This window comes from Agelaius phoeniceus, chromosome 12 (genome assembly GCF_051311805.1).
Source record: "Agelaius phoeniceus isolate bAgePho1 chromosome 12, bAgePho1.hap1, whole genome shotgun sequence".
NCBI lineage: Eukaryota > Metazoa > Chordata > Aves > Passeriformes > Icteridae > Agelaius > Agelaius phoeniceus.
In genome coordinates, this window is record NC_135276.1 from 6,131,186 (window position 1) to 6,144,322 (window position 13,137).

The following is a 13,137-nucleotide window of genomic DNA, read 5'->3' on the forward strand; positions in this document are numbered from 1 at the left end:
CATATAAAGATAAATTAAATTATCCTTCAAATAAATCACACATCTGGGTTTTAAGAGAGAGCTGACAGTACCCTTATAAAAGGATCTATGTTGATTTTATTTTTCTGTCTTCATTTAGTGAGATTCAAGTAATACATTTTTCAGCTAATTGAAATTCAATCAGCTAAGTGAATTTCAATTAGCTGGAAAATGTATTACTTATGTGTTTTGTTCTTGGTGCTGTCACTCTTTAGGTGTTCAAGAACATCTTGATCTCAGCACCCCCAACTGAACACAAAGTGCCCTGTAATGTTCTAGAACAGATGAGTAACTATTCAGTAGTCCAGCACAACTCTCAAAAAAGGACTTTTTCTTTCAGTGTGTCTGAAGAAAATCTGAGTGTAGCAGAAGATTTTATAAACCAGGTCTTCAAATACATTCACACTTACAAACTTTCTTTCTTCTAAGGCAAATAAATAAATAAATAAGACCATTACAAAAAAAAAATCTGTTTTCCTCCTCTTTAAGAGGTGTAAAATTCAAGTTGCAATTCTCAAATAAGGCCATAAAAATTAAGTTCACCAGTCCTGCTGAATATAGTGAACAGGCTTATTGCACAAGTTAGTAAAGGTTTGAAGATTCAGCTGAAAACTGTTATATTACAGACTTAAAGGTGGTGAGAGGAAAAAAAATGTAAAATCATAGAATCATAGAATGGTTTAGGTTGGAAGGAACCTTAAAGCTCATCCAGTCCTGCCCCCTGCCATGGCAGGGACACCTTCCACTGTCCCAGGCTGCTCCAGCCCCAGTGTCCAGCCTGGCCCTGGGCACTGCCAGGGATGCAGGGGCAGCCCCAGCTGCTCTGGGCACCCTGTGCCAGGGCCTGCCCACTCTCAGAGGAGGAATTTCTTCCTAACATCTAATCTAAACCCAGGCTCTCTGCAGAAATCAGTGTCATTTTAAATGAAAAGATCATTTTTTGGGGGGAAGGATTAAACCCACGGATTTTCAGCATGCAGATATTTGTTACACCCTCAACACAACGGTGCTTTCATGAAGTCTTTTAAAGACATTTGTAATTTGATTCACTGAGTGATTCTGCCTTGGAACATGCCCCATAATTATTAGTAGAAAGGACAGTTAGAAGAGGATGCAAGAAGGTAGGAAGCTGGCAGCATTATTTCAGGGCTCTTTGCTTCATTTCCTCACAAATGGCTCATTCAGGCATTTTGTTGTATGAAAGGCAGTGCAAACCACAGCATGTCTGTTCCACTGAACCACGACTCAGCAATGCATATTTATCCTGGTGACTCGTCCTGCACTGCAGTTGGCAACTAAAGTATCTCCTTAAGCATTGTCTGTATCAGAATCTGTCTCCTTTGGTGGAGTTATGTATCAATTCCCTGGGCAGTTTCCTCTGCCTCGGTCTCATCCCTCTAGGCCAAGGTGAGGACAAAATGACAAATAGCTGAGAGCATCTTGCCATGGAAGATTCTGTGGTGGGAGCTTGGGACCAGCTTTCAACTATGCTGAGCAGGGAAAAAGCATTTTGCTCACAAAAGCATTTTGCTCACAAGTCCAACTTACCTCATCTATGGAAAAGAGATTACTTGTCTGTTCTACATGGGGGCTGAGAGAGTTCACAGCTTACATTTAAGAAAGCACTTAGGACAATGTTTTAGAAGTGACACACAGATGTTGCTGTTACTTATTTACCAATAGAATTTCAGGTTTACTTATATCCCAATGGCAGCTGTACAGCACATTAGCCATCCTTTCTGTGCTCTGCTGGAAAATGCAAATGATGCCAGTTTTCATTTCCTCCAGTTCAAAGAAGTGTTTCTTCCCATCACAGTGCTCCAAGACTTGTGGGAGAGGTATTAAGAAACGGGATGTCTACTGCAAGAGTCCTGGTTCTCCCAAGGTGAAAATCTTGCCTGAAAGCATGTGCAGCACAGAGCCTAAGCCTGAGTCCCAGCAGACCTGTGTGCTCGGACGCTGTCCCAAAAATGACCGGCTCCAGTGGGTGATTTCTTCCTGGAGTGAGGTAAAGTGGTGCAGTTTCATGGCTCACTGCCTTCCCTGGCTGCTCTTGGCAATACTGGCTCAGGGACAAACAAACCATGGGGAGGAAAGGCAGCTGAGCTGTGGTTTGAAAATCAGGTATTCTAGGTGAGGGGCTGTAAACCCCAGATGTAGATGGATGGACCCCAATGTCTTTGTTAATCACTGTCTGGGGTTCATATTTCAGTTTACCTTTTACAGAGCATGGGCTTTGTGGGATTAGTTCTGTGATGCTTTTACAATGCACAATTTGGGGTGTCTGACACATCACAAGTTCCCCTTTATCTGCCTGTGTTTGTGAGGCTGTAGAAGCTGTGCTTTGCCTCTGCAGTGCTCAGCCTCCTGTGGGCCTGGCCTGCGGCAGCGAGAACTCAAATGCGGCGAGAAGAGCGTCCACGGGAAATTGGTCACCTTCCCCCAGAGGAGATGCAGGAACATCAAGAAACCAAACACCAGCCTAGAGGAAGCTTGCAACAAGGGAGCCTGTCCATCACAGACATTGTATAACATGGTGTCTGGCTGGTATTCCTCGCCCTGGCAGCAGGTAGGAATGGGCAATCAGAGGTGGCATGGCACAGAGGAGCTGCCTCCAGTGCTCACAGGCCCCAGGTGCCTCCTGCACGGGGCCATTCCCTGAGGAGGACCACACCACTCAGCCACTGAGATGGGATGCAGCTGGTCCACATCCATCACGTACTTTGGTGCAGCTCAGTGCTTTGTCTTGAAACTGAAGAATGTCACTTAAAAATGTTATTCATGCTTGAGAGGCACTACATTCCACACCCATTTTCCAACACTTTCTTCTCAGTCTTCTTCAAAGTGCACTGTAGTTTAACTACTGCATATCTCTATGCACAGTGTATTTGAGCATCTGCACAGATTGCCTGGAATTCCCTAAATACTATGATTAATTGTGGGATCAGTCTGTATTTGTTTCTACATTCTTGCAAACAAGCTTCTGTATTTCTGGAACTTATCTACTTTATGAGTCATATATCAATGAGACACGCACCCATTTAATAATATTTACATGAAACAATGTATGCCTGACAATTGCAATCAGATGAAAATGATCACATTTATCTTAAAGACAACTTTTCATGAAACACATACAAGTAAAAGGCTTATTAATTTTAAAATACTTCATAGCTCTTCCTACAAACCCATAGTGGTTTTCCCCAGATACCGCCATAATTATGGTTCTGATGGGATTTTTATCTGTGTTCAGGCAGCAGGGTTGGGCCCAGAGGCTTAAAGATCAAAAGAAATCCATGCAAACAATCAGGAACAGGTTTCTAAAATGTTCAGTTTCTGTCTTGATGTCTAAGTAAGGAACCAGATTTTCAGCTGAGTCCTTAAATAACCACAAGACACACACATCTTTGAAAAGTTGGTCCTGATGGGGCTTGGACAGGTGGACAGCAGCACACCTGATCCTGACCTCTCTTGCTTTGAAAGTCTCACCCAAGGCCCTTGAAAGCTCTCCCTTTGGCTTTCAGGGCTCTCAGAGTCTGTGCAATGAAGCCAAGGTTTTGTTTTCCCTCTGCTCAGTGCACGGTGACCTGCGGCGGGGGAGTGCAGACGCGGAGCGTGCAGTGCCTGCGCCAGGGCAGGCCAGCTGCTGGCTGCCTGCCCCAGCAGAAACCAGCTGTCCTGAGAGCCTGCAACACCAACTTCTGCCCAGTCCCCGTGAAAAGAGGTAAAACTCAGCTCAAGACGCTGTAGCAGGCTTGTTGCTTAGAGTTCTATACCCAGCAAACATCACCTTTTCTCTACACCACTGATCTGGCCTGTCCTTTATAGATGTTTTTTATCCCAGACTTCCAGGTTTACAGTAACTCTCTGATATTAACAGCATCTCTTCTTCACCAAGTGAGCCCTCTTAAAGCAGACTTGGGAGTACAACTGGTACTGGAGATTTTTTTTAAAAAGCATATGTTAAAAGAAGTATGTGAAAAAGTCATGCTGTTTGGTTCTGAACTGCACCTTTATTACTCTCTTGTCAAAAAACACAAGCATTCTATGCTGTTGGTAGTGCTTTTGATGAATAATAGCAACTTTGGAACTAAACAATAAGAATTTGCCATATATTTTTAGTCTTCCAGATTCCACCCAGCTCCTGGGATTCCAAAATTGCTTTACCTAGAATGTCCTTACTGCTTCTGACCAGTGCATGACAGGCAGTCAGAGAACATGAAATTAGGGTCTGTCTCCACTTTCATGTCTACTCTATCTCTCCACCTCTTCAATGTGAGAAGGGAGGGGGGAGCAAGGGGTTTTGTGTCACATGGAATGAGGGAAGGGGAATTCTCTCAGCACCACCACAGACAAAGAGTGGTGCATTACCCTGTTCCAGAGATTTGCTTACAGGGTGATTACTGTTTGTGACTCTTTCCTAACTGCATGAAAAATGCTCATGGAGGTCCATGTTTGTCCCACATAATCTGCTTATCTAGGTATGCTATAGCACTTTAAACTGTGACTTTCAAAATACTGCACATTAATTGACCTTTTTCAAACTGAGAGCTGAAAGCAACCTCTATAAAATCTAGGCTGGACTGCGTGAGGAAGGTGGTAATGGAGCTGGGAGCAGAGGTCAAGCTCTGGCCCTGCATCTTGTAAACTGACATTAGCCAACCACCCCCACATCTGTCTGCCCAATTCCTGGCATTCCCTGTGCACAAAACCCCTGTGAAACCCAGTGAGATCCTAGCAGACCTTTCTGCTGCATCAGCCTGAGACATGCAGGCTATCAGACTCATCTATCAGGGGACCTGAATCCAAACAAGAATATGGAGATGAAATGGTCCTAAAAGGGATAATTAAATAGTTCTGCTGTTTTTATCAGTAAATGTTCCTAACACTTCAAATTAACATTCCTAAAAGGTTCTGCTGTACTTCAGAGTTTCTGTATAACTTCCTTTTCTGTTAGGATATAGCAAGGACTTTTCTTTCACCTCTGTTTTCCCCTGCTATATTTCATGTCTGAAGTACTGTCTGTAATTAATTTTGGCCTTGGCCTGCTTCTCTCTCTCCTCACATCTGCAGGAGCCCTTTCCCCTTTATTATACCTGGGCCTTCAGGCTCTAGAGATCAATTATCTCCTTGCTGCTCTCTAACTTTCTGTCTAAAGCAGCAAAAAGAGAGGAAACCAGCTGGGCTGGAATCACATTGAAGCAAATCAGTCTCTATTATCAGCCACGCAGCTCCAGCTCAGTGATCACAGGCAAGAAATTAATGTTTCAGGGAGAGTTTGCACACTTTCCTAGACAAACTGGGTCATTTCCATCCCTCTCTAGATGCAGTTAGGGTCACCGTAACTCAAAGTAAATCCAGCTGCTTCAAATGAATGAAAATCTAAACAACTTATAAATACTTGGGTAAATAGAAATAAGGACCTGACTGCCTGATCCCCACCCACTGAATTCTGTGGGACTCTTTGTATTCCTTCCAATAGTCCTTGGATTAGGTCCCAATTTCAGCCATACCTCTGCAATATTAGCATTGCCCTCTGATCTTCAAAGGGGACACTTAAGATTTATTAACGTGGCTTCCTTAGTGCTTATACTTTTTTTCTTAAACAGTAATTTCTAATTTTTTTTTTTTAATTCACCCTTTCATGGCAGGAGAGCTCCTTCCTGTCTTCATCAGAACAGCTTTCCTTCCTTGGTGTGGTGTGCGCTTTTCATCTCTTGTGTGCTTTGGGCCCTCCCAAATTCTGTCTGGTGGCAGCAGGTGAAGGAATGGGAAGTCTGGTGCTGAACTCCCAGCTGGATCCCTCCTGACACTCCATGCAGAACAGAAAGGCAGTGCAGTGGAGTGGGAAGGCTGCAGTTCAGTCCTGAGCTCCCCAGTTCCTGTTCAAGAACAATATTTTTCTTCCCTACCATTAGAGTTTAAAGACGAGCTAATGTTTTTTAAACCTGAGGGAAAATGGCATTTTAAAACAACTATTACTATTAAATTATTTTCTTTTTCACTCAAATAAATTTTAAGGTGATAAAGGTAGGGTGATAAAGGTTTGCCATCATATAAAAGGAAATAAAAAAAGAGCAGTGGTGATTAAACCAAAGAAGTTGCTATAGAGAGATGGAGATGCCTCCTGGCCCATGGAACACGCAGAAGTGTCTGTGCTCTGTGAGGGAGCATTTATCTACTGACTCAGTAACTGATCTAAGAATGCAGACAGTGGTGGCTAGATTTTTGTTCAGTCTCCTTGTAAATTCCTTTTATTGACCATGTAAACAGTAGTTCTGAGAGCTGAACAAAATCTTTACCCATGCTCGCAGGAGATTTCAGTTTAGCTATAAATTTTGCTAAACCCCATTGAGTCTTACTGCTCTCTCAGACATGGTGAATTTGTTTATAAATCACCCATATGAATAATCACTCTCCTCTTTTAAAGAAACATAAAGCATCCACTGCAAAGCAAGAGAGAAGCAGCTATGAGGTGTTTTTAAAGCCATGGAGCTGTGTGTATAAATGATATCTGTACATAAATCGAAGAGTAACAGGATTTTAATTGAAAACTATAATTTGGCTGTATTTGTAAAGAAAAGCTGGGCTTTTGAGAACTAAACCATGGTTAACAAGTCTCTTCTCCCATTGCAGTTAATTAAGATTTTGCCAACATGGCATAGTCAAGACCCTAAAAGCTAAACCATGACACCTAACTGAAGTGTCTGAGAAAAGAGATTTCTGAGGTTCCCTGCAGAGTAAAAGGGAGAGAAAGAAGTGTCTCCAGAAAGTGCAGGAATACAAGCACAGAGCAGAGCACTTTGTGCAGGGCCTAGGCATTCTGAGTTCCATGAGGTTTGTGTGCAAGTGAACTCCCACATGATGATGATGATGATGATGATGATGATGATGATGATGATGATGATGGCAGCCAGCAACTGGTACCAAATATGGAGTAGGCTCATTTGTATGAGTACCTGGGTTTGGAGCAACTGTAATCAGAGATGTAAACACAGATGGCTTTTTTTCTCCTCTAATGTGGAACTTCCTCCTGTCTTCCTGAGCTACGAAGTGTGATCCAAATTTTTTAATTCCTTCAGCTTTTGACCCCCCTATAATATTTGTTCTATCTTGATCAAGTTAACAAATCTCTTGGCAAAAATTTAATGGCTCTTAAAATAAAGCAAGAACTAGTATTTTTGAGATGAAAGCTCATTCATGTTTCTTCTCCTTTGAATCAAGTCACCCATCATGTTTTTAATATTATCAAAGGCATACAAGGGTGTGGGACTATTGCCCGACTTGCAGACTTGCTAAAACACAGTCTTACCACATTGCTTGGGTTTCTCTCCTTCAGATGATCCTTCTTGTGTGGATTTCTTCACTTGGTGTCATCTGGTGCCCCAGCACGGTGTCTGTAACCACAAATTTTATGGCAAGCAATGTTGTAAATCATGTACGAAGAAGAACTGATAGCAGCGTGTTATCTGAACCCTTCAGTGACAGGATTCTCTTCTTCAAGTTATGTTGGATTTATCTCTGCTTTGAGGCAAGACATGGTGCCACATAAACCACTGATGGGAGAGACATTTTTTCTGAGGGAATGTCTGAGGTACAGTAATTGTTGGATTTATGTTGAAAAAGGAATGTTTCTTTCTTATTTTTTCTTAATTTGCTGACCTCACTAAAGCACAGGGTACTATGGATCACTTGAACACTGAGACTCAAGGGGAAGTTCTTCTTTCTTTCAAAGTGTCATTTTGCACTGTCACATGTTACAAGGAAGAAATTAAGGCAAGGGAGCCTTTTCTGGCTAATTTACCAGAATGCAAAGCAGGAGAGCTTGGCAGCTGGAGGAGGAAGCAGCGTGGCAGCAGGACAGAGCACACCATCAGAAGCGTGTCCTTTGCTATTTTTTGTGACTGTTGTCCCAGGGTGAGGAAGCTGTTTGCTGCCCTGGAGGGACATCCATGGCTGAGGGCTGGAGAAGGCAGTGTCACACGTGTGGCCACCAGAAGTAAATAGTGCACTACAAAGATATTATGGTGCTTCTCTACCAGACTTGCTGCTGGAAAAGCAAGTTGTGCATCATGCTAATGTTTTTTATAATTTTTGAAGAATTCATTTTCTGCTTGGTGTAGAAACTCAGAGGTGTAACTAGTAACTTGAAATGTATTCCTAGAAATATGCAGCAGTAGAATATTTGGACTTTTAATGTTGCTGTGTTACAAGTAAAATAGAATTGCATATTTCAACTAACTCAAGGAACTCAGATTGATTGAGCTCAATGGTTATGTTTTCAACTTTCTAAGCTCATTAGATATGTAATTTTAAATTTTAAACTTGATATTTTAAAGTAGTTTTGTTTCAGAAGCTAGATTGTTTGAATGCCAAGATACTGAAGAATGTCTTCCTTCTAATCTCAAATCTCTCTGCAAATTTTGATTCATCCATTACCCAAAGCAAATAACAAGAATACTGCAGTCCATTAATTCATGCTGAACTTCTCTAAACAGTTATTTATTCACGTTACACAAAAAAAAAAAGCATGAAAAGATAAGTGGATTATTCACTCTTACCAAATAAAAGTCAATTCTATTTTTATACACCCTCCTAATACTTGTATTTAATTCAGAATCTACCAGCAAACTAAAGAATTGTAAAAATGCTGATATTTGTGGCCGTTCAGTATCGAGATGTTTGATGGCACCATGTATCAAATGGTGCCATTCAGAAGGTTTCTGCATTGAAAAAACCCCAACCTATTTGCCAAACCCATTCCGAGACAGAGCTGTGTCCTACTGTAATTTTCTGGGGAGTGCCTATGAGGGACATATTTATCTAATTCCACCCTATCCCACAACTTTTTTTGATGAATGTAGTTCAGTTTGAGTGTTTTTTTAAAGTATGGTTTCAGTGTAGGATTAGCCAGCTCAGCACTAATGCCAGACAGTGGTCACTTAAAATTAGCAGTTCCTTCTGAAACAATTTAAATTAAAAACATGTATTCTGTGTTACTTTAGGAAATGATTGGAAACATATCTCAACCTACACTACTCTGTCTTGATATTGGACATTGTGTAATTATAACCTTTTTTCTAGGAAAACTAAAAGGTTGTTTTTGTTTTGTTTTTATAATTGTGTCCTTTTTATTATTTGATGTAAAATAATTAATTTATTAATGCATAGCTTTTCCTTTATATTTCTTTGCTCACTTCCCTAAGTGAGAACTGAGGAAAGAAAAATGGTAGTGTCACAAAGTATGAATTATGGTGTAAAAAAAGCAAAAACTATAAGTGTAATATTTAATTATTTTATAAGCTTTGTAATAAAATACTCTAACTGTTTCATTATATTTGGAATTGTAAAATTCATGAATAAAATATGGAGGTTATAAGTAAACATCAAGTGTTACAAGTGCTGTGTGCATTCCCTTGCATCTTTGTTGGCTGTCCCATAAGGAGAAGGTTATCCTGTTTTTCTGCTGCTGTGTAATGGGGAAATTGGGCCCAAAAAGGCAAAACGGAGCAAAACTTCATGGTTTTATTTGTATGACAACACAAAAGCTAAAATACACAACAATACATGTGCAAGACAAACCTGAGCTGTCGCTCCTCTCAGCAAAGACAGTGGGAATTTGTGTATCCCAAAACCAGCAGGATTCTTCCCTGTCTTTATCTGCAAGGTGGTATTGGAGATAAGGAGCCTCACTCAACACAGCAGGAGGTTTTACAGCCTCTCCCATCTGCCTGGGGACACTTGATTTTTCTAAAACTGGCTAAGAACTTTCCAAGCCAATCCCTAGGAGGGAGGGTATAATTTCACTGATCGTTTCAGATATATTCTCCAACTGTATATTGGTGCTTTTCCCTTCATTCACAACCACTCAGTGCTCTCACAAGAGCCAGATATCCAGAGGGCTGTTGATAGAAATACTGAGATGCCTCTGACACACAGTACAATCCAGTAAGCAATAATAGATCAGTCTGCTCCTGAAGGACTCCCAGCAAGAGATCTTTGGAATGGGATTTGGACTAGTGATTTAAGTAATTAATATGCCCACACAGGAATTCAGACTATAAACTGCTTAGTGTTTGGGGCTAGAATTTTGGAATTCAAATGAACCGATGGTTGTCAGTGAATTACAGTGTTGGAGGGGGATGTTGAAAGAGGAAATATTGCATAAAGATGTGCTATTGTGTGCTTGGATCCCCCCCAAGTTCATAACTGTTTTATTGCTGAGCCCTTACAACGGTATTTGGTACACAAAGCTTGGCAGTTTTCTGGAAGTGTATTGCTGCAAGGCTCACTTTATAAAGCAGAATGGGGTCTTTTCACAAAGGAATAGATCAATTTCCTGTGGTCAGATTTCATCACTCAGGTAAAGGATGCATCTGCCCCAAACTCAAACAGATATTTAATGAATAGCTTGATTGTGTAAATCAAACTCAGCTCTCTCAGATGCCCAGAAGACATGAAATGCTGGAGACAGATGAATGTTTCACTGCATGTGGTTTTATGGTAACATGATCCATATCCCATATTTCCTTTATTTTTCAGCAAATCCCATTCAAAAGCATCAAGAAAATAAATTAACATTATTCTTTCTATTGTAATTGAAGTGCAGCCTTACAGAGTCACTGGGATTCCGTTGTGTTCAGGGCTGTGTGCACAGGTCAGGAGGGGCTCAGAGTCCTGAGTGTGCCACAAGAAACTAAGGAAAAGATCACGTTTTTAGGGAGTTCATGGTCATTAGGAGAAAAAGTGCTGCTGGTGGCTCACTGTCTGTGTGGACAGTGCAGGACATCTCCAAGGCAGCTCTGTGCAGGTGAGATCTGAAGGAACAGTGCTGAGGAACTTTATCCTGACGCTGCTTTGAAAGCAAAAATGAGGCACGTTCAGTGCTGAGTCCTAACCAAGATAGGGACTGTTCCAAGAGGAGGGAAATCCATGAAATCACTCACCTGCCAGTTACTGGGGACTGAGGAGTGAGGATCTGGCAAAGCAGTAAACCTCCATCTTGCTGAAAAAGTCCTGAAATAAGGAGATGCAGCTTCCAGGAGATGCTTTAAATTCCTCCCCAGGCACTACTGTATGAACATCAGCCAAATCAAGCTGACCTCCCTGCCTGCTTCCTGCTCACTGGGCACCACCACTGTGGGTATTCTTCCTCCCTTGCTCTTCAGGACAAATCCAGGTCCAGGCTGGACTGGAATGTGTCCTTTGATGTAGATCACACTCTGGAGTCCTTCCCCTTCCCACGAGTACAGTCTGTGACAGAGGGGCAGTGGGACCAAGCTGATCCTCAGCCCTGCAAAGGTTATTGACAGCATCTGCCTCCCAGTGCCATGGGGAAGCCACAGCCCCTGCCTGGAGCACAGGGAATCAGAAACACACTCTGGCCTTCCAGCAGCCAGCACACACCAGGCAGGGCTAAGGGAAGGGGAGCAAACATCTGCCAGCTGGGCTGAGCTAGAGACAAAATCTGAATTTCTCAATTCACCATATGTAGTAACATCAAATGCAGTATTCCTTATGTTCCCTGAAGAAAAACATCTATTATGGGGTCTATGCTTCAAGCTAGTAAATATTTTATGTACTTTCCATTCAATAATAAGAATTATTCAGTCATGAACAGAACCTGTTTTATAATTTCTGGATTCTGCCAATGGAAGCAGGAACCTTCAGCTAAGTTCTAACTTCCAGGCTTTGTAATCATTAAATCAAGCTATACATGTCAGCCTCAACACTGCTGTGTGCCTACTGCAAATAATGACAGATCTTTAGTATCCCTTGGGCTGCAAAACATTAATTCATTATGTTCTGTTGTGATAATGTTCACTAATCCTTTCATAATAACATAGCAAAGCTGACAAAAAAAAAAAGCCCATTAAAGAGGACTATAAATGGATTTTTATGGGAAATATTTACTTCTGAAGCTCTTACCTGTGGAGACCAAAGACACTTTGGAGGAAAGCACACACAAGAATTTTGTTTTTTGGGACCTTCTCAAATCATCACATCTGAATTTTTCTGTCTGATAGCACAAACTGAAGGGATTCTCCCCAAAGCAGGAATGCCCTACCAACACTCTGCTTCCATGGAAATAATGGTCCTTTACTGACGACCATCTATGTCACTCTACTGTCTCTGTTTAGATTAATTGAAAATAGTCAGGATATCTATTAAAGGAATGTTCACTTCCAAAGACCTTAACTGTATAGCTCTCTCCATTGATATTTTAAGTGGATCAGAACATTTCACTCTTAGAGAGATACTGCCTGTCAGCAGAAAGCTCATCAGCTCAGGTTTTGTAAAAATAAACTGCAGATGCCAAGTTGCCCAGAACTTCCATAAGCCTGGGCTTTGCTGGTGTATGAGGAAAAATCAACCAACACGGACAGTAACAAGCTGTAAACACAGCTCTTTCCCATTAAATATAGGATATACTTCATCAAACTGTATCATTTCCCACAACTTTACTTGGAAGGGTTTGGTGTCCACTTCCAAACTACTAGTTGCAAACCCAAAATTGTGTATAAACAAACTGGAACATCTCATTTGAAAAGCATCCAGCTATTGACTGAGGCTTTCAGAGGGTGCAAGTGACCATGTCACACAAACCTGAGCTGGCCTCGTGTCCTGTGGCCACTTAACATCTAATGCTGACTTTTTATTTTGTCATTTCTCAGTTGCAATGGGACTTTTAATGAAAATCATGAACTTGGTATAAGGTTATTGCTCAGGTAAAATCAAGTGTCAGGATTAGCCTGTTAATCTCCACCTCCAGCAGAGCTGTGTGACATTTGGCACATGGACTGGGGAGCAGAGCAGTGCAGCTCCCACAGGCTGGTACAAGCACTGAGCTCTCTAAGACATGCTGTACATCTGTCCCACTCATCAGCTATGCCATTTGCTCCTTAGCACAGTGACTCCACCCTAGAACTTGCACACTGTTGAGAATCCTGCCCAGCTTCACCAGCCTTGCTACTAAAGACGTGCTAAGGCAGAGTAAGGTAATAGTAAGGTAGTGCTGTGAACAGTAAGGCAGAGCTAAAGCACCTGTGCCTTCATGCTTCAGTGCAGGTTGGGTGAGAGCACCAGGGAAAAATCTCCACCAGAGGATACAGAAGTTCA

At 41.7% G+C, this 13,137-nt stretch overlaps 1 protein-coding gene across 1 annotated transcript in view; it reads left to right on the top strand.

The window, feature by feature from the left end:
- Positions 1-9,402, top strand: part of ADAMTS18 (ADAM metallopeptidase with thrombospondin type 1 motif 18) — a 77,641-nt gene extending 68,239 nt beyond the window's left edge. The window contains exons 20-23 of the mRNA XM_054640593.2: positions 1,835-2,026; positions 2,375-2,587; positions 3,595-3,742; positions 7,358-9,402. Of these exons, the coding sequence (XP_054496568.1) occupies positions 1,835-2,026; positions 2,375-2,587; positions 3,595-3,742; positions 7,358-7,473 (669 nt within the window). The 3' untranslated portion in view covers positions 7,474-9,402. The remainder of the gene's footprint in view (positions 1-1,834; positions 2,027-2,374; positions 2,588-3,594; positions 3,743-7,357) is intronic.
- Positions 9,403-13,137: the final 3,735 nt, after the last annotated feature.